This window comes from Dicentrarchus labrax, unplaced genomic scaffold (genome assembly GCF_905237075.1).
Source record: "Dicentrarchus labrax unplaced genomic scaffold, dlabrax2021, whole genome shotgun sequence".
Lineage (NCBI taxonomy): Eukaryota > Metazoa > Chordata > Actinopteri > Moronidae > Dicentrarchus > Dicentrarchus labrax.
In genome coordinates, this window is record NW_026136706.1 from 21647936 (window position 1) to 21674969 (window position 27034).

At 40.6% G+C, this 27034-nt stretch overlaps 2 protein-coding genes across 7 annotated transcripts in view; one reads left to right on the forward strand and one right to left on the reverse strand.

Annotated features, from left to right (window-relative positions):
* The window catches only part of usp9 (ubiquitin specific peptidase 9), a 39606-nt gene extending 37021 nt beyond the window's left edge, over positions 1 to 2585 (forward strand). For all 6 annotated transcript variants that reach the window (XM_051402685.1, XM_051402684.1, XM_051402689.1 and 3 more), the window contains one exon: positions 503 to 2585. In XM_051402685.1, coding sequence (XP_051258645.1) covers positions 503 to 745 — 243 coding nt within the window. In that variant the 3' untranslated portion in view covers positions 746 to 2585. The remainder of the gene's footprint in view (positions 1 to 502) is intronic.
* A 1306-nt stretch (positions 2586 to 3891) lies between these two features.
* Positions 3892 to 7333, reverse strand: rpl8 (ribosomal protein L8). Its single transcript, XM_051404394.1, has 6 exons — positions 7257 to 7333; positions 6527 to 6670; positions 6275 to 6416; positions 5355 to 5573; positions 5053 to 5168; positions 3892 to 4088 (listed from the first exon to the last, which is right to left on the reverse strand). The coding sequence occupies exons 2-6, from the start codon at positions 6662 to 6664 to the stop codon at positions 3930 to 3932; spliced, it is 774 nt and encodes a 257-aa protein (XP_051260354.1). The 5' UTR covers positions 6665 to 6670; positions 7257 to 7333; the 3' UTR covers positions 3892 to 3929.
* Positions 7334 to 27034: the final 19701 nt, after the last annotated feature.

A 27034-nucleotide genomic window follows, 5' to 3' on the forward strand; every position in this document is an offset into this window, starting at 1 on the left:
CTAACTGTTAATGACGGGGGAAATCAGCCACTGACGTAGAAAAGGCCTCTCTGCTCGGTTAGCTGCGAGTCCCTCCAGACCATTTAGAATATGGTCGTTAAAGGATTAGGGTTGTTGATGGATAAGGTTGGCAATATTGTATATTCTTGTTATCGACAAATCCTGTTAAAAGACCAAAGCAAACAATGCATTAGTCTGTCTCTTAGGACTTGCCTAGGACTGACTGACAATCACCCATGTTCATGATGGTGAGAGAGCATGTCACCCAGTGCAAGGATGTGGTCCTGTGTGTGTTTTTGTCTACGGCACGGAGGAATAAGATACATCAGGTTTCAGATACACAGACAATACTTGTTAGAATCATCTTGTTGGTAGTCTTTTCATGGGGTTTGTCAGAAAAATATAGATTATTACTGGACACAACTGCACACAGCGGTATTTTCCAGTCAAACAAATGTAGTTGGTACAATCTATTGATTTCCGTCCTCTTTCTCCTGAACAGAACAACCACCCCCATGGGCAGCCGTACACCGGGCCTGCTGCTCAGCACATGAACAACCCCCAGCGTCCTGGTCCTGCCTCTGCCCCGACTCCAGGCCCTACCCAGACCCCCACCCCAGCCCCTGGTCCCACTCCTGGTCCAGGCCCGCGAGCACAAGAGAACTGGGAGAGCACCGAGGAGGTCGCCCCCGCTCCCGCTCCCGCCCCCACCTCTACCCCAGCGCCTGCCCCGCCTAAGGAGTAACACCCCCTCCCCCTCTGCTGTGCCTCGAGCCTCCATCGTCCCGCTCTCCTTCCTCTCATCCTTCGGTCAACAGAGCTCTTCGTCGGGCCTCTCTTTCTCTCTCTCTCTCTGGCCCCAGGGCAGGGCAGAGCCACGCCTCCCCTCCCGTCAGCCTGTGGGAGGTGCTCTTCCCTGGCCTGGGACTGCCTGACCGTGTGACAGGGGCCTGCTGGCGGCTGCAGAGGCGAGGGAGTGGACAAGAGTTCTAATAAAGAAAAACAAATTTACCCAGAGCCGACGATGCTGATGCGCTTGTCTACATGACAAAAAGGTGTACATAGTATGTTAATGTTTTTGACTGTTCAGATCCCCCAGTAGCATAACTCCGTGTGGTTTGCTGTTGGGAGATGTTGCAGATATTATGAAAAACAAAATGGATATTATAAATAAGAAAAATGCCCAAAAAAAACTGTAAGAAGACAACAACTCCTCTTTGTTTTATCACCCATGCTCAGCAGTAAAGTTTGTTCTACCATCGGACGGTTACTGGTCATTCAACTGTAGAAGGACGCATTGTTATTATCATAATTATATTATTATTCTTAAGCTCCTTGGCAACCTTATGACCGATGCCAAATCAACTCACGAGCTGTGGTTGGTTTTAGTGTGAGATATGGAATGATTGGGTGGACTTTTACGGTGTTTGGTTGATGTGAAAAAGCAGTGATGCAACATTGTTCTGAAACTCATTGCCTTTCTTTCTTTCTTTTTTTTTTTTGTTTGTTCTGGTAATTAATTCAATCCTTTTTGAAGCTCTAGTTAATATGCTGTAACATTTAGCATGGCTTCTCACCAGAATAGTGTAGCCCAAGGGAAGACTTGTGATCATAACAACCTAAAGCTGTTCTTAATCCACATCTCCAGAGGGGTGTTGTTACCCTTAGGTTTTTTTTGTTTTTCTTTTTTCTACTCATCTACCCTATCTACAATGAGGGCGATATTTTGAACCAATGTATGAATAAGTGGCTTTTCAATTGCACATTATAATCCTCCAACTTCACATTTGGCAGTCAGTTTTGGTGGGATAGACAGCTTAGCTTTCATCTTTAGGAATTCTGAAAAATGAAACACATATGCAACAGAATTGCTGCACTGGGTTACCTGGTGTATAATAGACTGTGTGGTTTGCTTCTGTCTCTTCAATAGAGCCTAGTTGTAGACAGACTTGTTGCCCATCGGCTTCCTTTCTGCCATGGGGCGGGTGAGGTTTGGCGTCTGGCTGCGGTTTGGGATGAAGCAACTGATCCCGCTCAGCAGCGAGACCCCCGCCCTCTCGCTCCAGAGAGAATAGGTTCCACAGCAGGGTTGTACCATAAGAATAGCGGCTGGTTAGTCATGTTGCAACTTGAGCTAACTTGTAATTCTGTAGGAGTAAAAGGTAAACATCAGTAAATACTGTATTTAATTGGTAACTTGAATGCATGTATTTTTTGAATTTTTTTTTTTTTTTTTTTTTTTGTCTAAAACATACCAAATACTCCTGCAAATGAAAATATTCTGCCCATCGTATTATATTTAAATATTTTGCTCTTATTTTATAGAATTTATTTTGTTGTATTTCACTAAAAATAGAATTTGATTTAAGAGGAACATTTTTGTCCTTGTGTTATTTTTAAAGAAGATATTGACTGTACAGAGTTCTGCGCCCTGTTTTTTGCCGACTTTTGTTTTGGCCATGGTGTGACGTTGAATTCTGGAGCTACAGTCGCGATGTGGACTTTCACTTTGTGAGGTTTTTTGTGCACAGAAATATAACAAAAAAAGCATTGCGCCCTTAGCAAATAAAGAACATGGAATCTTGCCTGTGTTTCATTTTTACTTGTGGACATAAACAATAAACATCTAAGTTTTCATCCAGAACGTATCCAGTTATATACACACACACATTAACCACGATACCCAGTGCTGTTACTAAGTTCATTCACATGTTTTTTTGTTTGTTGTTTACTACCAGGCTGTGGGGTTATGACTAGTACAGTATGTTGATACTGCATCAATAATGACAGTGAGCAAACTCCAGAGGAATAGTTTTAACTTTCAGAGAGGTCACTGTCATATTTTTGTTCGTGATTCTTCCGTGATCCCTCTTAAAGGGACACTCAAACAATTTTACTCAAAGTTCAGTTTGTACGGTTGTATACTCAGTTTAGGTCTAACGCAACGTAAGGATGTAGTTTGTGCTGCTGTTAAACTGTTGAACACATTTTTTGATGTTCTTGAGAAACAATAGGTACTTCACGTCTCTAAAACTCAAATTAAGAGAAGAAATCACTCAGGGATTTAACTGCTCACAGCTCAACACAAGGGCCTTAATCTGAGACTCAAAGACATTTAGCCAAATAAACTTGGTGATTCAGTAGTGCAGAGGATCCCGACAGTCTATAAAGAGATCCAGCACTGCATATGAGGGCTATAACTAATCCTTTTCCATCTGTCCTGATACACAAGCTCCCTCTAGTGTACACACTCTAGTATAGCTACCAGTTCACCAAGTACACCTACTGCAGCTAAAACTGAAAAAAATCCTTCCTTCAATGCATGGATTAGACTTCATAGTCAATGTGGCAGCTATAGTTTGTGGTTTTCTTATCAAAAAAAAAATGAAAACACAACAGGAGTTATTAACAAAAAAAAAGACACACTTAAAAAATTTTTTTGTTTTTATTTTACTCTACCTAAAACCTAAACCTTTTTCCAGTGTATACTGCAGAAAGGCTTGTAGTTTTTACACTACTGATGTTCATTTATTTTATATTTCTAGAATTGGTTGATAATGTAGCCTGTGTTAAATTATTTGATTTGTTACAGCATATTTAACTTTAATATTCTTGGATAAAGTTCTTGTTTACAAAAGCAGCCTTCTGAGTACCTTTGCAGAGTTACATCAGTCAATTTTATTGCTGCCCTAAAACTCATTATATTGGCTGCCATAATGGTAATGATGGTTATTTCCCCTGTAAAATCAGTATCGGTCAGCCAAAATACCACACAAACTAATCAGTTTCCTTCAAGTAACTGTAAATAAATCCCATATTTGTGCAGAACTATAATCAGCACACTACCATTGTGGGTATGTGGTAAACAAGAAATGAAGCAAGAGAACAGAATTCTTTTGGAACAGGTTTTATTATCAAGAAAGTAAGATCTAGTTCTCCTTCTCCTGTACGGTCTTTGTTCCGCGCAGTCTGCCTGTACGACGGGCAGCAATAAGACCGACCTTGCGACCAGCAGGTGCATCCCTCCTGATTGTTGAGGGTTTGCCAATATGCTGATGGTTACCACCACCGAAGGGATGCTCAACAGGCTGTGTGGAGAGAGAGAGAGAGAAAAAGGAAATTAGACTGATGAACTTGGATTCATTATATTGTGGCTTTCTCAAAAGGAGCCAAGGAACAAGACCCAGCCTCCAACTTCTCCACTTAAAACTACAAGACAGCAATGTCCAACCTGCTGAATCCAAGGTCTTATTTCCAGAGAGCAGAGAATGTTACAATACTAACAGAGATACTTTCACTATGACAAGTGAAGCATTAAAAATATTACAGCACCTTAAGAGACATTTTGATCTTGTCCTTTCACTAAATCTAGTTTAGTTTTTCTATTTGGTGAGCCGTGACCATTATATATTAAAGACATTACAGTCACAAAGTGCTTCATATTGAGACAAATCTGAACTTTCCTAATGTTACAAATACTCTAATATTTAAATACTCAGCAGGGTTAAGCAAACATGATGTTAAGCTGTGTCCCTCAAAAATGCTTTGACATTCGACACCATATCCTCTTGTCAGTGTCACCTTGCTGGGTGAACAACCTCATATTTACAGGTACTCAGTAGTGCTCCACTTAACATGTGCAAGGTCTGAAACTCTTCTACTTCTGTCACATAGCAACACTTGAAAAGCACTTGCTGTGACTCAAGAGAACTTAAAGCAGGCAGAAATTACTTCTCCTATGCTCCATTAGACAGTGAATTATCTTAGTCCCTTCATTATTAAACCTGTCTACAGATCAAGAAAACACTGCAAAACATGACCTATGAGTAAGGCTGTTTGATGGGACCAATACAATAACTGAACTCCCGGCAGTTTCTATTCAAATGTCCCAGCTCAAATACATTCATATCTGCCCTTAGGTAATTACACCTGCCATCTGTCCTCATCTCATCTCTCACTGCTGTCTGCCACCACAGGTCTAGTTCTCTGCATTCACTTTACACCATTATACCTGGTTTTCATCACAGTCGCACAATGTTCACGTTCACTTACGTTCATAGCCACACCACGGACACGTGGCCAGCAGTTCCTCTTTGCCTTGTACTTGTGGTAGGCACGACCAGCCTTCAGGATGGGCTTGTCAATACGACCACCTCCGGCAACCACACCTTGAACACACAGGGCACAGCTGGTCAAACAGGTGCACTGGCACATCACAGTCTTCAGTTCAAACACGCTAAGTTAACGGTGTATAACTACAGAGCCCTCTGCACCACAGGCGACGTTGGTTCCCAAAGTGGATCGCAGTGGCAATGAGGAAACATGAGCTCTACCAGACATTACAGGTTCCTTACCAACAACGGCTCTGTTGGCAGAGGCGATAACTTTCTTGGAGCCTGAGGGCAGCTTGACTCTGGACTTCTTGGTCTCAGGGTTGTGGGAGATGACTGTGGCGTAGTTTCCTGACGCGCGGGCCAGCTTGCCTCTGTCACCGGGCTTCTCCTCCAGGCAGCAGATGATGGTTCCCTCGGGCATGGTGCCGACCGGCAGGACATTGCCAATGTTCAGCTGAGCTGTGGGACAAAACACAGTAAGAAACGGGCTTCACACTGGAACATCATCACAGCAAGAAGGTCCTGGGTTTGATTCCCGATAAGGGCCTTCCTCTGGGGAGTCTGAATGTTCTCCCACCATCAAAACATGTATGCTAGATAATTCTGTCAGTACCTTTGACCAAGGCACTGCATTAAATCTGGAGATGGTCCCTGTACAGTGGCTGCCCACTGATTTTAGGATGGGTTAAATCCAGGGGACAAACTTTTCTAAACATTATACAGGGTATTACTGTTTGAGTGACAATAAAAACTTGATTCCGATTGATCGCCACCATTGTGACTGTTTTAGCCTAATACCAAGCACTGCATTTTACGACAACCTGCTTCATTACCATTATTCTGACATTTCACTGCTTTAGATTCCACTTCTGGGAACTGGGGCCAGTGTCAACACGCAATACAAACATTTGAGACACTAAATGCACCACCAGTAGAAACACTTGCAACGTCACTGACTCCACTCTTACTTGATCCTGTCAAATTAAACCCTTCTTTAACCACTTAGGTGACAAATCGATATTTTTAAGTCCAACGGCAATAATTTAAACATATGAATGAATCTGACATATTAGTTTGAGCTACAACAGACTATACTCTAAACAGTCAGTGTACCTCGTTCATGCTGAAGAACCGTAGAAACTCTACTTGTGGTCTCTTACCCTTCTTGCCGCAGTAGATGAACTGTCCAGTGTGGATGCCCTCAGCAGCGATGAAGAGCTCCGTCCTCTTCTTGAAGCGGTATGGGTCACGGAAGGCCACTTTGGCCAGGGGAGCACCACGGCCGGGGTCGTGGATAATATCCTGAGAGAGGAGACCACCAGAGGAAAAACACTGTCACAAAGCGCCCTTTACCAGCACGACTCTGAAATGCTCCCCATAAAATAAAATAAAACTTTAAAGTAATCAATTACCTTCACAATCCCCTTGATGTAACCATGGCGTTCAGCGAAGTCAATGTGCCGGAGTTTAGCAGCACCTTTCCTGTGCTTGATGTGGGCTTTGAACACGGAGCCCGCACCTTTTCTCTGTCCCCTGATCACACGTCCCATCGTGTACTGAGAGAGAGAGACAGACAGACAGACAGACAGCGGTGTTTACCAGCTGGACATGTGGATGCTAACTCTGAGGCTAATGTTAACTTACTGAACACATTCACTTATGTATAAATAAGTTAGACCACCAGCTACAACCGGACTCAACCTCAGCCCGAAACCGACTCTCACGTTTCCTCACGCAGTCTTAAGTTGTTAGCTCTCGTTAGCCTTGTAAGCTAGCCGCCGTAACTAAGTGTAAGTTAATGTTTCTTAATTTAACTTTAGTTTGACAGAGACACGGAGCAGCTTGTTGTTAGCTGTGACAGTCACATACAAACTAAAGAGTCTCCATTGTCTGTAGAGGGCTCACAGCAGACACACAGATCGGCTGCCGGCCTTCAGCTGTTACACTTAGCGCCATGTCACCAATGAGCTACACAGAAACACCAAAACTCATCAAAACACACGTCTGTCGTCAAAATACTCAGCAGGTCGTATTCTTATACAGTTTATGCACATTTAGAGATGTTGGTTTAAAGTGGATGGACACAGAGAATCATGATTTAGAGCAGATTTAAGGAAGGGAATGAGACAGAAGCTGTCCTACCTAAACTCCGTTGACGGAAAGAGGAAGTCGAAGGGAAAAGCGGAGGTTTTCTTCCGGAGAACTCCCCGAGGTGCATGATGGGAAATGGAGGCAGATAAACAGTGTTCCTCTTCTGAGTTTGAGGTGATTCTTCTTGAATATTGGATAACGTTAATGTGTCTTTTGCGCTTCTTGTAATACTTTGGCATTTATAATGTAATGTAAATAAAAACATAAAAACACAACTACAGTGAAGGCGCTTTATCTCTGGTGGCTCTTCCTGTTCTCTACCAGGTGGTAGACCGAGACCGGTATCATCTTTAATGTAGAAATAGTCACTTATGACCTTTTTAATTATACAGCACCAGTTATGATATGACATTAAGACAAATACAGAGAATATTAAGGCAGGAAATATTTTAATTAGTATAATACAGCATAATTTAAAAAGACAATTTTAAATAATGAACATAAATAAAACTAAATTATTATCAAATAACATTTAATGATTTAAATAATGATTTAAATGATAACATATTATGTAGGCTGTAAAATGTTATAAAGAGTTCAGTCTAGACCTGCTCTATTTGAAAAGTGTCCTGAGATGACTTCTGTTATGAATTGGCGCTATACAAATAAAATTGAATTGAATTGAAAAATTGAATTCAAATTATATTCATATTTCTTTAAAAAATATTCTCTTACATTTTTTTTAACTTCCTAAATTAATCAAACAATGGACGAGGCCTTGAGAACATAGCTTTATTATATATTTCCCTAATAAAATAAATAAGCTGACAATATGTTTAACTTTATTGTTTTTATTTTCATAATATTACATCATTGGCTTCTGATTTAATTGAATGATTGGTTTGAGAGAGAAATGAGTCTTCAATGTTTCTCAGAATCCTGGTTTGTACTGACATTAATAGAATATATAAACTCAAGCAGTTTGTAGACGACACTGAAATAATCAACACACGGGGTAAAATGAAGGTGTGTGTGGTTATTGCCATAATGCCTGTATGAGGGAAGAACTGTGGCAAAGGGTTCACAAGGGTCTATCTACATATTGAAGTGGAGACAAGAATCCATGACCATGTTGTACATTGTGGTGAGAGAGTAACTGAGGATGGGTTTGAACATGTATTTGGGGGGAAAGCAGTCTCACCACTTGTCCTCTTGAACCCCTCCACTGGCTTTGCCCTAGTTAAAAGTTTCCTGTTTATTACATGTGTTGTGTTTTGTTAGGGGTCACAAAACAATTCCTGGAACTTCAACAAGCGCCACAACAGTCCTTGGTATGTAGCCTATAAGACCAGGGGGACCAGAGGTTGCTGTCCATAAAACTCAATGGTCTGATGTGCCAACGGTTCCCAGGGCTGTGAAAGATGCACATTTCTAGTCTGTTATATTAGATCCACACTACCCTGGCATATTTAGTTTTCAGTCACTGGCTCATCATGGCGAGGAATAAAGGAGAGGGAGAGCCATACGTGTAGAGAGAAAAAAATGAGGTACGCAGTGTATAAAGTTTGAGAAAAACAATATTTTACTTCTCTTTGGTCTGAGCTACAAGCAGAGTAGTCTCCCCTACCACCTGTGTTGCGCTGTATCCTTATTCTAAGCTTGAAGGTTTTTTTTTCACCACTTTTGTATTTTCTTTTTTCCAGTAAATACCCGAAGTCACAAAAAGATATATTTTATTTTTCATCTAAAGCTAATTTTAAAGCCATACAAACCTCAGAATCCAAGCCATTGAAATAATAATCCAACATTTTTGAGAAGTTAGCTTGTTTTTCCATTCTTTTTGGAGCCACATGTTCCCCAGCTCGTTCTTCCTCTCCATCTCTAGCACTCTTCTCTGCCAGCTCTCCTTTTCACTCAGCTCCCTCCTGTAGCTCTCCTCCAGGGCGTTACATTTACTTTCCCATTCCTTCTAACTCTGGAAGAACTCTGAGTGGCTCTGACTCAACTGGGTCAGGATATTTCTGTTGTCCGCTACCACAGACATCAATTTATCAGTCAGGCTGGAGATCAAGCTTCTCTTTTCCCCCATATCTTCCTCCAGCTGGCTCACTCTCGTCTGACACTTTTCTTTAGATTCCCCCAGTTTTGTGGAAGCACTCTCCTCTCTGACGCTGATCACCTCTCTCCAGTTGTCATTCATGGCAGAAAGCCTTGCGGCAACCTCTGCTCTCGGAATGCGGAGACTTTCTTCAAGAGACTTAATTCCTCTCTCCACTTGTCTTCTGCATTCATTGAGCTCTCTCTTGGATTCTCTCACCTCTTCCTCCATCTTTTGGTTGTGTGACTGAGTGACCAACCACTTGATTCTCAAGCTACTTATTTCTTCCAGCTGGTCACTGCTGAGGTCTTGCCAGGCTTCCTTTTCCCTTTGGAAGTCCTCCTCGATCTTCTTTATCCTGGCCTCCATCTCTTCCTTCTCCTTCTGAGGCTGGGTGTAAAAGCTGGTCAGCTCTTCCATAACTTCATCTTCGTCTGGCGTTCTCCTCCTTCAGGGTGATGTTCTAACAGATCAGTTTCGTGATCGTGTCCTGAGCCCGAGAGAAGAGCTTGATGAAGATGGTGCAGGAGTGATTGGGGAGACTTTGTAAGGTGTTCTTCCTTGTTGTGGCCTTGCTTCTTTTTTGCACCGTCTTCACTGTGCGCCCAGTGGAAAAACTTAAAATCCCATCAGTCAACACCACAAAGCAACCAACGCAAGACCCACACCGCGTCGGCCAAATCCAGCTTGGCTTATAGGCTGCAGTTTACTAGTTGGATGCTTTGTGTTGCTGTTGGCTAGTAGAAAGCAACTGTTAGCTTTGTACTGTTACATCCTTTATTGTTGGGTAAAATCAACACTGTTTGTAATCATACAAATTAAATACAACTAAAACTACAATATCACAATATATTTCACAAGCTATGCAGTAATGTTAGTTTTGACTTTCGGTCTTTGTGTTGTCATTTTGTAGACGTTAGCAGGCTCCCACTGTTGACACTGTAGGGAAGCAGAGAGAGAAGACACACAGGAACATGCATAAATGTCTCATCCTTTGACAAATCCGACCTGCAGAAATCAGTTCATAGGCAACCAAGAAAGTTGGAAAGGTCTCACTTTTCAAGTTATGTTACAAGCCATTCACACATTGGCAAGATAAAGTGATAAATACATAAAAATAATACATTAAATGCTTCATAATATTACATATGGAACCTTTTAATATGCAGTTGTCAAAAGTACACAATGCACTTTCTGGCACACAGTTTTCCAGGTGCACAGCAGTCAGAAATAACAATGATGGGAAGATTTGTCTTGCCACTTGTGTTTGAATTTATATGCTTAAGATATCCCAAGTGTCAAAGAAAATTAAGGTTTTTCAGTTCCTACCATCATGGGTGCTGGAAGTAGGGGTGCTGAGAGGGCTGCAGGACCACTTAAAGTCTGGCATAATTAATGATATTATTATTATTTCATAAAAATGTTTAAACTCTTCACTGATATTTATGACAGGAAACAAGGTTGTGGTTTCAGTTCTATCCACTAAAAAGTTATAAAATGTGTGTAAAATGTTGTTAATAACTATTAAATAGGCTCTTGGCCATTCAAATTCATTCAAAAACCATGAATATCATACATTTAGAATTTAGTATTATTTGATCATACGCCCAACTGTGACTGACTTCCACTACTATAGATAAATACTTACATAACTGTTACTGAAATCTGGACCCACAGGAAGATACTGGAGGCACACAGAAATAGGGAATCCTTTCAAAGATGAACTACTGCATATGAATTTATTTGAAATGTAATCTGCTTTGTTAAATATTGTATTTGCTGAATCCCAAAACACAATCATCCAGAAATGAAACACTGAGGCTCAGTCCAAATTCAAAGTTTTAACCTCTTGCATTCCTCTGTCGCTTCTTATCATGTCTAAAGGATTATCGTATATATATATTATATATATTTACATATTACGTGGGATATGTTTGGTCTTGTGCAGATAACAGTGATACGCAGTGTCTGAGTTGAGGTGGATTTAATGAATCTCTGATTGAAACAATGTGTTCTAGAACGCTGCAGGACTCCGAGTTCTTCCACAAACGATCTCGTCTTTGACAGTTTGGTCAGATTTGTCTATTTAGTTTTTTACTTAACACCTTTAACATGTGATTGTAGTCAGGGAAGACAAATCAGGGACTATAAACATTTAAAACATCTTACAACAAGCATTGCATTTATTCATTCATAGCAGTCCTCACTGGAAAGGAAACTGCACTCACACACAGAAAATGAGTTTTTGAAATTTGTAACAAGGAAATTCAGCTGCAAGGGTGATTAAGATCTGTCATCACTGTGACTCTGTTTACTGCACCCAAAACCTCTAATGTCAACTCCTTTTCAATCATGTCTTGACCTATAAACATTATTTAAAAGATATTACACAAATTGGGAGTTTTTGTGACACAAATCGCTGATTTACTTCACTTGTACAAATCTGAGTAACAGTGTTTTACTTTAAGATTTCCATTTGATGCCCCAAAGCATTCAGAGGGATATAAATACTGCACCTTTTACTCCATTACAGTATTTCTAAACTATTAGTTACTAGTTACAAAGTCACATAGAAAACTTGTGATGAGCTTTTAAAATATAAAGGATTAATGTAGATCAAACAGCATATAAAGAACATCAGATCCATCTCAACCATCTATAGTAAAATGCTATTTACACATCAATGTATCAATAATAATAATCATAATATTTCTGGGATGTATACAGTATATAATGAGAATATGTGTGCAACAAAGGTCTTGGCACCAGGGGGAGACATATCCTCAAAGGTCCCGTATGTCTCCAGCAGGTGCTCCTATCATGGTTCTGACTCTAGGGGGAGGCCTTGCTTTAGTTTTCATTAAATGTAATGAGAGTTAAAGTTCATTCTGCAGCCCTCTTCTCTGACTCTTCTGACGTCTCTGCACTTTTAACACATATCTTTGGGCTGGAATCGGCAGTGAATTGCACAGCGGAATGCGTTAAACATTATGCCTGTTAAACATCAGCATGTTAGCTGTGTCAGTACAACCTCACAGTGCTGCAATCATAGCTGCAGACTCCTATACATTAAAATGTGTAGAACAATTTAAAGATGCATCTGCATTTAGAAAATGTAGCGTATATGAAAGCTTTCCCTTGAAGTTTTCCTAAAGTATTTGTCATAGTGTTTATTACAATATCGTTGGAATATCTTTGAAGGATGGTGCGTCTTGTAAATATATATGAATACAAATATTTTATTTTCTAACTCATATAAAGCTACTCAGTGAAAAATTCAGCCTGCATGTCTCTCTTTAAGGCGACTTTGTCCTCCCGCAGTGTGAGAACAGATTTGGTAATGTTCAGTATTTTATCATCTCTGATGTTTAATGAGTTCGGCTCAGAGTTCTGAATGTTGCTTCTTACCACAGAAGAAGAAAAGGTGTTGAGCAACAGATGGTTCCTCTCCTGGGATCAGAGTATCCCACGAGTGGAACAACACTGCTGTGATTAATGAGAGCGCGCACGCACACACACACACACACACACACACACACACACACACACACACACACACACACAGGCATGGGGTTGACACTGCAGGTGATAAATATGTGGTTCAGTTATTATGATGCTGCATTGTTTTATACAGTCCCACTGGTATAACATGCATAAATACTGCACACACACACACACACACACACACACACACACACACACACACACATATTGTTTTTGTTCTTTATTCTTTTCTTTCAAATACACACTTCTGCAGATTTATATTCCTATGGGGACACTGATAATGATGCCCCAATTGATCAAAATCGGCAGATGTTTAATGACTCTATCTGAGTTCTTAAAGCCTTTAAAGGTCAGTTTTATGTTGCTGTATTATTATCTTGCACTGTTTAAACTCCCCCTTCGCTCTAAAATCTGTTTCTTCTTGTTCCAACAGTTGTTTGATCTTCACTGTGCACGATGTACAGTATGTGCAGAGTTTTACACTAGAAGGATGTTTTCACATCAGATTTTAAGGGGCGGGGCCTAGGAGCATGTTTTGTGTCATCACAAATAGTTCGGAAGTAAATCCTGGTCCAGTATGCAACTTCAACAAGTGTAATGTAGAAACTTGAAGCCACCAGTGCACAAACACTGAGAATCACAGGAGGAGGCATCTTGTGTCCAGCAGGAAAACCTTAGAAACAAACTACATTTTTTCACATTTTATTATACAAATAAATTTTTTATGAGGTTAAAGGAGATTTTTAATGAGGAAATGATACTTTTACACACATTGCTGTTGAAGCAGGCTATTTGTATATGTTTTAATTTATGTCTGGGGGGATTCTTAAAGAATTTGTTGATTAATGGTGGAAACATTCCACTAAATGTTGGTCTGGAAGAAAGAAAGTCTGTTTTTGGTTTCAGAGGGAAAACTTCCAACAGGCCTGCTGATCCTCAGTGTCTGCTGCTCATCGTTTGTATATTTAACTGTTAACTGGGTCTGTCATGGTTACGCACTGTCCTATAGTATATCGCCTCACTATGCAATATGTCATCTGCTGGGTCTTCTGAGTGTTCTTCTCAGAGATTATAAAAAGTTCTTTGTTTCCACACAAAGAGGAGCATAAACTGTGCAGTCACACCGAGGCTGAAGTTTAAGCTTTAAGACATCAGAGAAAGAGGAGCGGCTGTGGGACCAGGAGGAGGTGATCTTTAACCTCTGACCTCCCAGTGGTGGAATAACCTTTGGACTGTGTAAGAAGGAAAATGCAGAGAGCTGCAGATGTGACAACGTAGCTCCATTCTGCTGTCCAACAAAACACAGCAAGTGTGTGCATGAATGTGTATGTGTTAGCCTCCTCCTCATTAATACAGTTAGCTTTGTCAGATCTGGGACAAAACAGAACAATAGAGCTGAAACAGTAACAACATACACAGACTGTTCTGTAGAATTTACTGTTTCTGTTGGAGGGAAAAAACCTGTTTCCTGTCCTGTTTCTCTCAGATTTAACCACAAAATGTCCAGCAGTGATTCTGCTCCTCTCCTGCTGCTGCAGTTATTATTAATGACAGAAATAGTGAGACAAACGTAAGCAAAAGATAATCTGTGATTAGAGCTCTTGAAGGGACAGATTTATAATTTATTCACAAATAAATGTATTGACACTTTTTACTACCAAAATCGCCTCACGCCACATTCCTGTTGCTCCTGTACTGCCAAATACCTGCAAAAAGAATGACATTCCCATCAGGCTCAGTGTTTCCTAGAGTTTTATTTTGCTCTGCCGGAAGATGTGTAGCACGCCCTCTCACATGAGGAGGGCTTTAGACACATATTTGTAGATGTCAAGTTAAGTTTGATAAATGAAATGCTTCAAGTCTTATCAAAATATACACTTTTACTGAGCACATTATACAATATAAATAACATTGAATCAAATCGTATCAAGTATCATCAAAAAAGAGGTCAGTGTCGATAAACAAGAAGCCTCAGTGGCATAATTAACATCCTGCCTGGGAGCATTTTATCCTCCGGAGCTTCTGAGAAAAATTTCTGTCAGATGTCTAATGAACATGTGTTGAAAATTGTTGAGGATTATGCCCACGTTACAGCACATACACACACACACACACACACACACACACACACACACACACACACACACACACACACACACACATCGAAAGCAAATCATAAGGCCTACATTCATTTTCAGTGGTGCAAACAGCTGCCAGCACGGGAATGAGAAAAGTTCAGGAGAGTGTAATATTCTGTGAATGACTGCGATTCCAGGTCAGACAAACAGAAGCCTGCTCCGTATCTTCCACTAAATTCAGCTGCTGAACATAGAAACTCACTACAGAAATGATTGATGAGTCCCTAATGGGAAATTTTGACAGCAAATTTTGGATTTCAGTATGTGTGAGTTGGCACGTGTGGAATTTGATATTTTCTAATTATAGAGTTTAGTGGTCCTTAAGATATTTGATCCTTTTAATACATATGTTCTATCTCTCTGACTATGCAATTCACTAACTCTCCATAAAGACAAAGAGGCTACCCCTTTTGTTAAAGAACTGTTCTGCGTTGTCTCTCAGTGAACTTCACTGTAATTGGTTAGCAGCTGCATTATAGCTGCCAGCTGCACTTTTGAATGATTGATAACCAATAACTAATAATAACAGACTGCTACTGTAGCACTGTCTGGAGGTGTTCGATTTCTAAACCTTGTTTGTCCTCGACTCTGGCTGCTTAATGTACAGATAGCATGCTTTGGGGGAGAACCACCATCTAAACAAACATTATAGGCTACTTGCTAAACATCAACATGTTAGTATTGTAATTGTTAGCATCGTCAACATTAAGCCTCACAGAGTCAGTAGATGGGTTATAGATTCTTAGTCTTGTTTTGATGTACTCTGCCTCTAGGAGCGCTATAGCGGTGTTTTTTTAACGGGTGTTTTGCTTCTCTTGTGCCTGCGCAGGAAGACGCACAAGCACCCTGCTCATTGGGTGAAATACAGTCCTACCAATGGTTTCACGCTATTCCACTGATCAACAGGTGGCAGTAACTTTCCAAGATATGCTACAGTGTGCCACAAAATGCAGGGAGGAAGAAGACTCCAAGCTAATAAACGTGGATGTAAACAAAGTGGAATTTAAAATTGGCTTTGCAAATGTCTTATGAAGAAATAAATGTACTTGACACATTTGTGAGACATCAAGGACACACACAACATGTTTGGGTGAGTGACACATAAGATATGTTTGTTTACAAGAAAACTCCACAGGGCACCTTTAATTACACCTCACCAGTGAAAGATTGTGGACTTCTGTGTTGGATTTTGGGCTGACTGGCAGGTTGAATGCAGGACGGTAGCTACCACTGAGGTACACTAAGGTCATGTCCTCAGTATTTTCTGTGGGAATCTGGGTTTTAGCAACCTGGGGGAACGTCACATTTATATTTAATGGACCCATTCCTGGTTTAATGAGGCTAATGAGGCTTTATTTATGTTGAGAGAAGAAATGAATTGAATTGATTGAATAAACAGGATATGGCTGTCAGTGAAAGTAGGTTTCTTGTTTTTACTTACACAAACTTACTGCTAATTACAGAATAAAATAACACAGTAGGCCGACAACAAGAGGGAACCTCTCCTCTTGAATAGTTTTTATCCTCTAATTGTCTGTATAGTCTGATGTGTGTGTATTTGTATGTTGGTAGACAATCAAACACCCCCTCAGTCTCTCCCACGGTCACCATGGGAACTGTAGACAGGAAGGACAAATTTAAACTTTAATTAGATATGGCATTTATACACACACACACACACACACACACACACACACACACACACACACACACACACACAATGTAGATCCTGATTCATATTTCACATTTGACCTCACTGTTTGTGTGTGTGTCTGTGTTTCTCTTGACTTCATCACTCAGCTAATATAAGCAGTTGTTTTTCCAGCAGTGTGTTTTTATACGTTCGTCAGCAGACAGCGAGAAAGCTCGTCTGTATGCTGGAGAGAAATTGATTAAATATATCTGTTCTGTTTATTTAGGGCCAATCTTCAGATTTTAGAGCTCAGTCATAATGTCTGTCTTGCTCTCTAAAACACCTTTAAAAAAAAATTATATAATTTTTTTTATTATTTTCTTTACAGTTTTGTGTTATGGTCCTAACTTAATAATCTAATCATTAGTATTTCTGTAAAGCAGCTTATAACATGCTATTAAAATAAGGTAATATTCAAATATTTGTATTATTTCTAAGATAAAGTAATATTATCATTACTGTTCCTCTCCAGGTGCAGTCAGATGAATATACACACCTGATCAAAGCTGACCTACCTGTGATTAACCTGTTTGAAAACCAGCGGTCCAATCAGAAGCCACCACACCATATAAGGACCGGTCTGCTTCAGCTTCCTCTGTTAGTTGATGTTTGTGTTTCTCTGCTCCAATTTCAGATGAACTCTGCATTAAAGTCTGATTAGAAAAAGAAAATCAAACCTCACTCTCAGTCACAGATACCCAGATCAGTTTGCTGATTGAGCCATCCATCCGTCGCCTGTACGAATGACAAATGAAACACTAGTAAGTTCTGAATGTATGTGTTCTTATAAAACAGAGGTTTTCAACCTGGGAAATATTCAATTGAACTATTATTTAATTGACTAGAAGTAAGCCCAATGAGAGAACATAGAACAATTAAGATTCTATTCACATGTTTCACACTCGTCATTCTTGCCAGTCTAAAGAACAGCCAGTTATGGAATAACTTAAACCCATAAAATACAGGTCCACAGCCTGATTTGTATCAATCTGGGGGTCCTTGACACCAAAAAGGTTAAGAAACCATTGATCCAGAAATCAGAAACAGGAAAAGTAATAAGTCAAAGCTGGATTACCACCTGAGCAGAAAGGGGAAAATGCCCAGGTTCCCAGACCCCCCCAGTAGCCCCAGTAGCTACTAAATAAAGTAATTTTCTGGGGAAAACGCAATTTTTTAAGACAGGTTGTATCTCATTATCTAATTTCCTCCTCTTGAGGAAAATATGTGGCTCTTCAGCTGCTAAATGCTGCACTATGTTCACCAGCTCGTCTGTACAGTGAGTTTCTGAGAACTTTATTAGCTGAAAACAAAGTTGCGATGAGAGTGAACCAAAACAGTAGTTGAGGGTTGTAAAACCAAGAAATTGAACTGAAAGACGCTTTAAAGCTCTGTACAGCTGAGGAAAACTGCAGAATCAGGTGACAGTTCTCTGTAGGTTGTTCATATAAAACAATATCGATTGTTGCTGCTTTGACACATTTGTACTTAATCAAACTAAAAACTGAAATGAGAGACAGAGAACCTGGAACCAAGCCGTATCCCAGTGTAGGAGTACTGCTGTGTGTGACTAGTGCTTAATGGGAACTTGGCTGGGCTCAACAGGGTCCCAGCAACTATATTTATCTCGATTTCAGCCGTCATGTTACTACAAGAGACTGTCTGTCTCTCTGTCTTTTTCTAGGTCTCTCGCCCCTGGACAGAACAGCTGTTTTGCTCCAGAGGCATTGTGGGTCTGTGTTGCTGTGGAGATGCCTCCAGTTACGCCAGCTGTTCTACTTCCTGATGTCAACATCGCTACTGGCAACCACGATAAAAACAGCAACAACATCGTTTTCAGCAACAAAATCACTACCACGGTCAGGACTAAAACCTTCATTAGCATAAATACAGGATCTGTTTTTCCAGATGTGTGTGTGTGTGTGTGTGTGTGTGTGTGTGTGTGTGTGTGTGTGGGGGTGGGTGTGTGAGATGCTTCAGTCATCAGAAATCAAAACATCCCTTTATCTTCTCCCTCCGCTCAGTGTTCATAAACACCTGACTACAGAAAGCTGTTTTGTTTTTGTTTTCTGTCAAAATCGCAAAAGCAGCTGCAGTATTCAGGAGTTCCCCTCCAATGGTGCTGAACTGACAGGAAGTGACCTCACTACAGTTCTAGTCTCTTATTGGAGGTCATTACAGGATGTCCCATTCCTGCTATTCTAGTCTCACTTCCTGTTTGTTTATTTTAACCAGGAAAATAAACACGGAATGTGAATTGTAGAAAACGGTTACTATGGAGATTCTACACGCACACGCACACTCACACACACGCACACATACACATACACCACATACACAGTGTATGTGCAGCTGTCAGCTGGTTGAGAAGACTTCCTTGTTGTTTGGGAGAGATGAATGAACAGTAGAAATGTTGTCAGGACAACATTCAGCATTCTTTCTGATCTGCGAGATTTTAAAAATACTTTTTAAAGCGTAATCAAAAGCCACCATAAAGTCAACCAAAGTCAATGTTGTGTAAGACTGGTGGAGATTTCTGTTGATCTGCCTTGTTAAGTGCTGATAATACAACATGTCTAAGAGGAAAGTGTGAAGCCAAACGCCTCCAATGGAACAGTGACTGTCCGATCATAAACCTACCATAACACAGCAGGTCTGTCAAGCTTTGGATTTCTCCCACAAGTTGAAGCGCTGCGTATGGAACTGTAGTAGTGAGATAGTTACTCTGCATTTACTGAGTTGGTAGGATGGGGTCTTTTTTTAGCCCTTCCAAAATTAAAATTAAACCAGTGAAAGTGTACAGATGATACAATGTGTTTTTATCTGCTCTAATGTACGCCGCAAACATTACCATGTCAGTTTAACTAGTTTACTACCAGTTCTAAGCGATCGTTACTTCCATGGCCAAGGAGCATCAATTTAATGTAACTCTCAACAAAGCAAATGATTGTCTTTCCTGAAATGCCAAACTATCCCTTTAATGATATTTGGAGAAGGTGTCTTTCACTGCATACAACAGACTTCAGTACGTGACCACCCAGCTGCACAAAGAAATGCAAGCACACATGCAAGCCTGGATCTCATTTCCTGATTCAGCTTGAGGACAAATGCAGTGCTGATCACACTTACCTTCAACACCATTACAAAAAATCTCATGCATCCAAAGAATCGACCAGTTTTATTTTTAGATTTTTACTGAAGCTTTTAATTGATTGAAGATGCATATCCTTGTACAGAGGTGTGTCATATTGGGGAATAATGGTGACGTGATTTCCTGTCTGTCCAGCCTCCTTACTTTTCTCTGTATAAGCAAATCATTTTTCTGATCAAAGAGCAGGTTTTTGGTTGTTGGAATACGCTGATGACATGTCACAGTGACCGTCTTTCTGACATCCAATCAGGAGGAAGCAGAGGCGGGGTGTGCGAGATTGTGTGTGTGTGTGTGTGGGTCTGTCCAGGATGTTATTTTTCTCTCTGACAGAGGTGAAGGATTCGGCTCTTATTTTGACAGGAGGTCAACATTCAGTTCTTTTATTTTGATGTCCTTAAATGGGAGAGGCCACGGCAGAGGTGAACTTCCTGTGACGACAGGAAGAGGGAGAGACGGAAACAGGAGATGTCGCCCCCGTGTCACAGAGGGGCGACAGGTGTTTACCTCCCCAGTGACGGCCGATCACATTGTCAAAAAGTAAAGAGGAAGTTCGATGCAACCGCCATGGTTAACGAGGTATTTACTAGTAAACCCAGCTGAGAGGAAGCATGTCAGCCAGTATGGTGACCGTTGACCTCTGGCTATTGCAAAAAAGAAACTGAAGCACAGAACTATTTCCTCAAACTTTCTTAGAAAAAGTTATATAAAAACTTAATTCCGAGTTCCCCAACTGTACACTACTAATGTACAGTCAGCAGAGTTTGACCACATAAGTTACAGCTATGTTCATTTCTTCCTTAGTTTTACATCGCTTCGAACAAAAGTATCTGCAAAATGAACAAATGGAAATATGTAATGATGACATATTAAAATCTAGCAAGACTAACTGAGCACTGAGATCAACAATAGCCCCGCGTTAAGACTGCAAAAAACATGCATTGTGAGGTCATGTTGTTTCGACCAAGACATGAAATATAATCCAGCTAAAATACTCCACTGAGGTTTATAGTATATAAACTAATCTATCCACCAGCAATGTGTGTTTTTTTAAATATGGGCATAATGACACACATGGTAAATGAAACCCTGCTTGTTTCTCACCTGATCTGAACAAAGATGGTGTGAAGTTGGTGTGAATGACAGTCCGTCAGATTTGGAAAGTAAGCCTAAAATAGTTGTCGAACCGGTCACCGACAGCGCAACAAAGTTCAACTTTCTCTCTTATACTGAACTAAGACCTTGTTAAGCGATATTAAACACACTTAATTCAAACAGAAACAAAATAAAACTCATCAAACCATAAAGTTTTTACTGTTCCAACAATCACCCGTCTAACGGAGGTTATATTCCGGCTGTACGCGCCGTCGCTGTCTCTCTGCTCCCCGACCTCCCTCGCTCGCTCCTCTACCTGCTTCATGCCTCTCCGGTCCCAGACTTGTTTGGAGCCTCTGTGAATCACCTTGTAACTGTGTTCCCTGGCTTCACACTATTCAAAATAAACCCTCAATTCACTGCAGTTAGATAGAAATACACTTGCTGCACAGCTGTTCTTCCTCTCACTCATTATTTGGCTCTGTGTGTACTGTCGCTGAGCGCCTTTAATTCTTTGGAGGAGGAACATTAAATTAGCAAAATAAAATGAGAAAAAAATAGAAAACCAGCGATGGACCATGGATACGTACCAATCGCTGACAGCTGATATATTGGTCCAATCATCCAACCCGACTTGACGTCACGATAGGTTCTAATGCTAACATGCTAATGCTTAGCAGGTATAATGTTTACCTTGTTCACCATCGTAGTTTAGCATGTTAGCAAGCTAACATTTGCTAATTAGTACTAGACACAAAATATCAGTGATCAGTAAATGTCATGACAACCTGGTCAGTAAATATTGCTCTGGACCGAAGTGTTTTGACAGACTGACATCACTATCCTGCGGCTATTTGTGTGTGTCATGTGGCAGCCATGTTGCATTCGGGTTACCATGTGATTATTTGATTTGTGAAGGACAAACAGTAGAAAGAGGTAATTTCATTGTTGAACTGCTTTAACACCCACTGAACTACAGTCTGTCTTCAGTCATGGGTTTTAAGTCCTGGAGGCACGTAGGCCCACATGACAGGCAGACATGTTCATAATGACTCCATATACACATCAACAATGAGACTGATTCTGTCTCTGGTTTGAAATTAAGATTGTCAAAACATATTTGCTGATTAACTGATGCCTGTCACTTTGTTTTGTCTGGTTCAACCTCAGTCACAAGGTAAAATGTTTCCATGTGAGATGTTTAAAGACTATTATAATATATTATTTTTATGGCTGGGCAAGTTAACGCGTTAACGTAATTAATTAACGCAGACAATAATTTTATCTCGCATTAATGCAGTTTTTTTTTACTATTATTATTTTGAAAGTCCGTTGCTCACTGGCTCTGAATACACATCCAGACAAACCATGGGTCACAGGAGGGGAGTGGAGGGAGGCTTCTGCAGACTATGTTGGATACAGCGTGTTACCTCAGAGTTACAGTGCATTATATTGATGGACAGTGGGAGCTGCATTCACATGCTCTGACTCTAATGAAAACAGAAGAGAGACATTTTGCTTGCACAGCAGAGGAATGTTTCAAATAAAGTCAGCACACTTAGATAGACTTAGACAGATAGTGCAAGAAATGTTTAAACTGCTACTGTGTAAAGGGAATACTGCTGTTAAGAGCAACTTATTTGTTTAAAGTTTAAAGTTGTTTATAAGTGTAAACTAAATGTTATTGCACTTTTGTTCATATAGCAGTACTTTTAAAATAAAAGTGCGCAATACACTACTTTTGAATTCATTATTGAATTTTGCGTAACTTACTAACTGGTGTAATTAATCGCGATAAATCGCATGATTTTCTGCGATTAAAAAATGTAATCGTTGCCCAGCACTAATTATTAACATCTTTCATACAGTACATGTTAGAGGGATCAAACTTAATTAGAAGTCAAAGAAAATGTGTCTGATGAAAAGACCTCGTGTTGGAGAATCTGATACCGGTTGCATCAGTAAGGATAACAGACTGATGATGCTGTTGGCATGGAGACGTCCGTCCAGTGGGTCGGTTCTGCTGCTAATAGTGGAATCCATCTCCATATATAGCATGTAGAGAAAAACCGAGAAGTCTTTTTTCAGAGGAAGGCCAATGCTCATTGCCGTTCACCACAGAGCCAAGGTTGAGCCAAGCCATTAAAGGACAGGAATAGCTAGCTAGTACTAGCTAGTATACTGGTGCCCTTAGTGAAGTTGCTGAAAATAGTGGCAGCACTGTCTTGTGCGATGCACTCTGCTCAGGGTTTGCACTTCACCAGTGCACTCAAAGTTCAATCAGATTCACCTCAAACCAACTTAACTTAGAGGAGTTTTTAGTATGGAGTGCAGTTTGAACTTCATTACACAAACAACCCACAACAGGCAAGCTGTCTGATTGTGCCAAAAGCCCTGAACTGGACCATAGTGGAATGTGCAAGGAACATTTTACTCATTATATCATTTTGTCACTTCCTATGAGTAGTCCCATTTTCATGATGAACTACAGCTGCCTGCGTCAGATGACACTATGTGTCAAAGCAAGGACAGACTCAGAGAACAGTCCAAACACAAAGAGTCTCATAAGGAGAAAGAGCTTCACGTCCAGCCGACTCTGTTAATGAATCATCAGCAGTTGGAAACCAGTCAGAGAGCTGTGGGAAACAACACAGCTGTTAATGTGAGAGTGTGTGTTTTGTAGTTAAAGCCTCAGTAAGACATTACACTGCAGTCTCTGTCTAAGTGCTGACATCATCAATTTGCATCTCAAATGAGGATTTACTGTCAGAGGAATGAATATAGGAGGGCTCGCAGCCAATGAAAAGATCCCTTGATTTGTCAAAATGAAGGTCAAAGTCTTTTTTATTGTTCCTTTACAGGTTATCACAGTGTGTGATTTCATGCATTGTCTTCCAGTCGCACACCACACACTGACACTGTAAGCTACACACTGTGTAATGATGCTGACAGAGCATTATTCTGTCAGTTAACTAATATCCTGTACTGTTCTCTATTAACTGCAGTCTGATGTAATCTTCATCAAGCTGCACATCATACTGGTTTATAATGTTTTCTGACTCCCCACTTCTGACTTTATTCTACCTAAATGGAGAATGTCCTCCATCAGCCTGTCTCTGTCTGATCACACACACACACACACACACACACACACACACACACACACACACACACACACACACACACACACACACACACAGGAGCTTCATTAGGGATGATATTAGTGTGATCCCATTATAGCTTCCTCCCCCTCGACACACACCCACAACGACCACAGGAGGTCACAGATATGAAGCCAACAGCTGTATCCAACACAACACACACACACACACACACACACACACACACAAACACACACACAGTCAGATCTTTTCCGGTCTGGCAGGAGACCACAGTAGGACAAGGTCTTGAGTGTGTGTGTGTAGCTGTTAGAGATAAGCGCATGTCAGGGCCACAGAGAGATAAAATTCAGGATGAAGCCCCCCTCCACACACACACACACACACACACACACACACACACACACACACACACACTGGTTCTAACGGCTTTTTTAGCCAATCAGATCGTCTCTCAGCATTCAGCTCGTTAACAGTCTATCAGTTTCCCTCCAGGAGAGTTTTTAACTGCAGCTCATTAACATAATTAATTGAAGCTCGTTAGCTTAATGAAGCTGCAGGTTAACAGACAGAACAAAGTCCTCAGTGTTCATTTAAACATTTAAGACTGACGCAGCGGAAGAGTTCATTTAACACGTTGACTCTCATCAACTCTACGAATAAACAAACAAACAAAAATGTAAAGAGTCAATGATAAATTAACGTTGTTACTGTGTTTCAAACAATTTCATATTTCATTCATATGAGCATCATCGTCTGTGACTGTAGATGATACAATACTAATAAAACAAAAAACTATAGAGAGCTTAACATTGAAAAAACCAAATGGACTGTAGCTGTAATCTATAGGTTTGATTTCTATCCAGGCTGTCCTCATTTAACTGGTTATAGAGGCTTTGCAGGCTAATAGTACTCTGGGGAATGTTTTGTTTTATAGACAGCGCTGTTGCTGCCCCTCCCTCCATTGTTTTCAATGTAAACACGATGGCAGCGGCAAGGAGAAACGGAATGGCTGCCGCCCTCATGAATGCACACGATTATTTATTGCTGCCGTTTGAGTTGACGATGAAGTTTTTCAACGTGCCGACATGACCCGCTGTGTGACCATGGCAACCACTGAAACTAGAGTGAGGCAAACGTTACCAATATCTGATATATAGTGAAGTCCGAGTTATACACCTTCTCACCAACAATAAACAAATCAATCAATGAAGAGAAAATCTGGAGTTTAATCAGTTTCAAAGTCTGAGTATTCAGTCTGGAACAATGAAGGTCCAGTGTGTAACACTGTTGGCAGAAATGGAATATAATGGTCAGAGGTATGTTTTCATTAGTGTATTATCACCTGAATATAGAAATTATTGTGGGTCACCTTCTGTGGAGGCCGCCATGTTGAACCGCCATGTTTCTACAGTAGCCCAGAACAGACAAACTAAACACTTTCTGTAGATTCGGCCTTTCACCGCTAGATGCCACTAATAGTAAACACTGGTCCATTGAGCTACGTGATGAGATGAGAGTAGTTGGATACCGGCGGCTTGTATCATATTGTAGCGGTCCTTAATCGGATCAGATGTAGCCTGTACAAACAGCAGTGGAGCTGCGCCCTGCTGCCGCCGAATCAAACTACAGGATGTCGCCAGGCGCTATCTGCAACCAACTTAAGAGCCTCATGCTTTAACCTAATTTTGCCCTGGATAATAATACCATCCAGAATGATGAGTGTAGATTGAGGAGAATCACTCGTTAGCTCTTATCCTGTTTGTTAATTAATCTTATCCAAATACACTCTGACCACTAAAAGTGCTTCTGAAACATCTGAAACCTTTTCACAGATGTCTGCAACTGCTTTCATGCACAAATCTTTAGAAACAGAAGGGAAAAATGGCTCTAAGGATGGAAATGTCAGTCTGATGGTCCACCGCTTTGGTCTGGTTTGAACTGTAATATCTTTTCTCTGAACGTTTCATCTTCCACAGCCACCATCTGGTTACAATTTCACTTTGTTCCATACTTTGTTTTGTGACCAAATGCCTGCAGAACTGATTCCCATTGGCTAATCTTAGAATGCCAAGATGTGAAACTAAAATGGTGAACATGGTAAACATCAACATGTTAGCACTGTCATTGTGAGCATGTTAGCATGCTGATGTTAGCATTTCGCTCAAGGCAAGTGCAGCCTCACAGAGCATGCTGTGAAGCCCTGGATCATGAGTTTCAAGTGATTACTTCACAGATTTATAGTCCAAGCCTGAGATGAGACACAGTTTAATACTGTATATGAAAGCCTGACACTCAAATTCTGAGGATGTTTCAAAAGAAAGCCTCATAGAAGAATCTTAAATAAGAATCTTAAAAACTCAGCCAGTGTCTTTTATTAATGAGGGTGTAAAGATAACTGATTCATATTGGGGAACTGATACAAGAACAACTGATACAAAGCAAATTGTGTCTGAATTTCATCAAAATCAACCGCTGTGAACTATTTTACCTGCTTTGAGTCTGAAATTTGGGGCGACGTGGGAGCTGTGAATTGCAGATAGATATGTATTGCATGGTCATGGAAGGAGTAAAACACACCTCTAGTCTTAAATGACCTGTGCTGATATGAACTTACAGTAACTCAACACTGTGTTACATTCAGAAAGCATTGTGATGTTGATTAATCTTCATATTGACTCTTCCTGTTGAGCAGCAGTATCTGATTCAGACTGCACTGACTGACCCTCAGAGGGAAGAATGGACCGTCCGCGGGAAGTTCACTTCCTGGGGAGCACAATGGCTGTTGTTCCAGACAGGATGTGACATCATCCTCAAGGACTCTGGGACAGGAAGGAGCTGATGTGAGTGAAACTTGGTGTCTCCTCCTATAAAATGGAAGACAGAGCATCATGTCTGTCCAGCCATCTTCTGATCCACGTCCACACAGCTGAGGTCAGAGATTCAGTGTTGTAGCTCCACTGCAAACGTAGATAGATGCGTCTCATATTATCAAGTCATGTTGTATATTCAAAGTAATCCTGCTTGCATTCTCTCA

Coding starts and splice junctions, on each gene's coding strand:
- rpl8 (XM_051404394.1), bottom strand. CDS start 6,664: ATGGGACGTGTGATCAGGGGACAGAGAAAAGGTGCGGGCTCCGTGTTC. Junction 6,417..6,526: donor ACATCAAGGGGATTGTGAAG/GTAATTGATTAC, acceptor CTCCTCTCTCAG/GATATTATCCACGACCCCGG. Junction 5,169..5,354: donor TGCCAACAGAGCCGTTGTTG/GTAAGGAACCTG, acceptor TGTGTGTTCAAG/GTGTGGTTGCCGGAGGTGGT.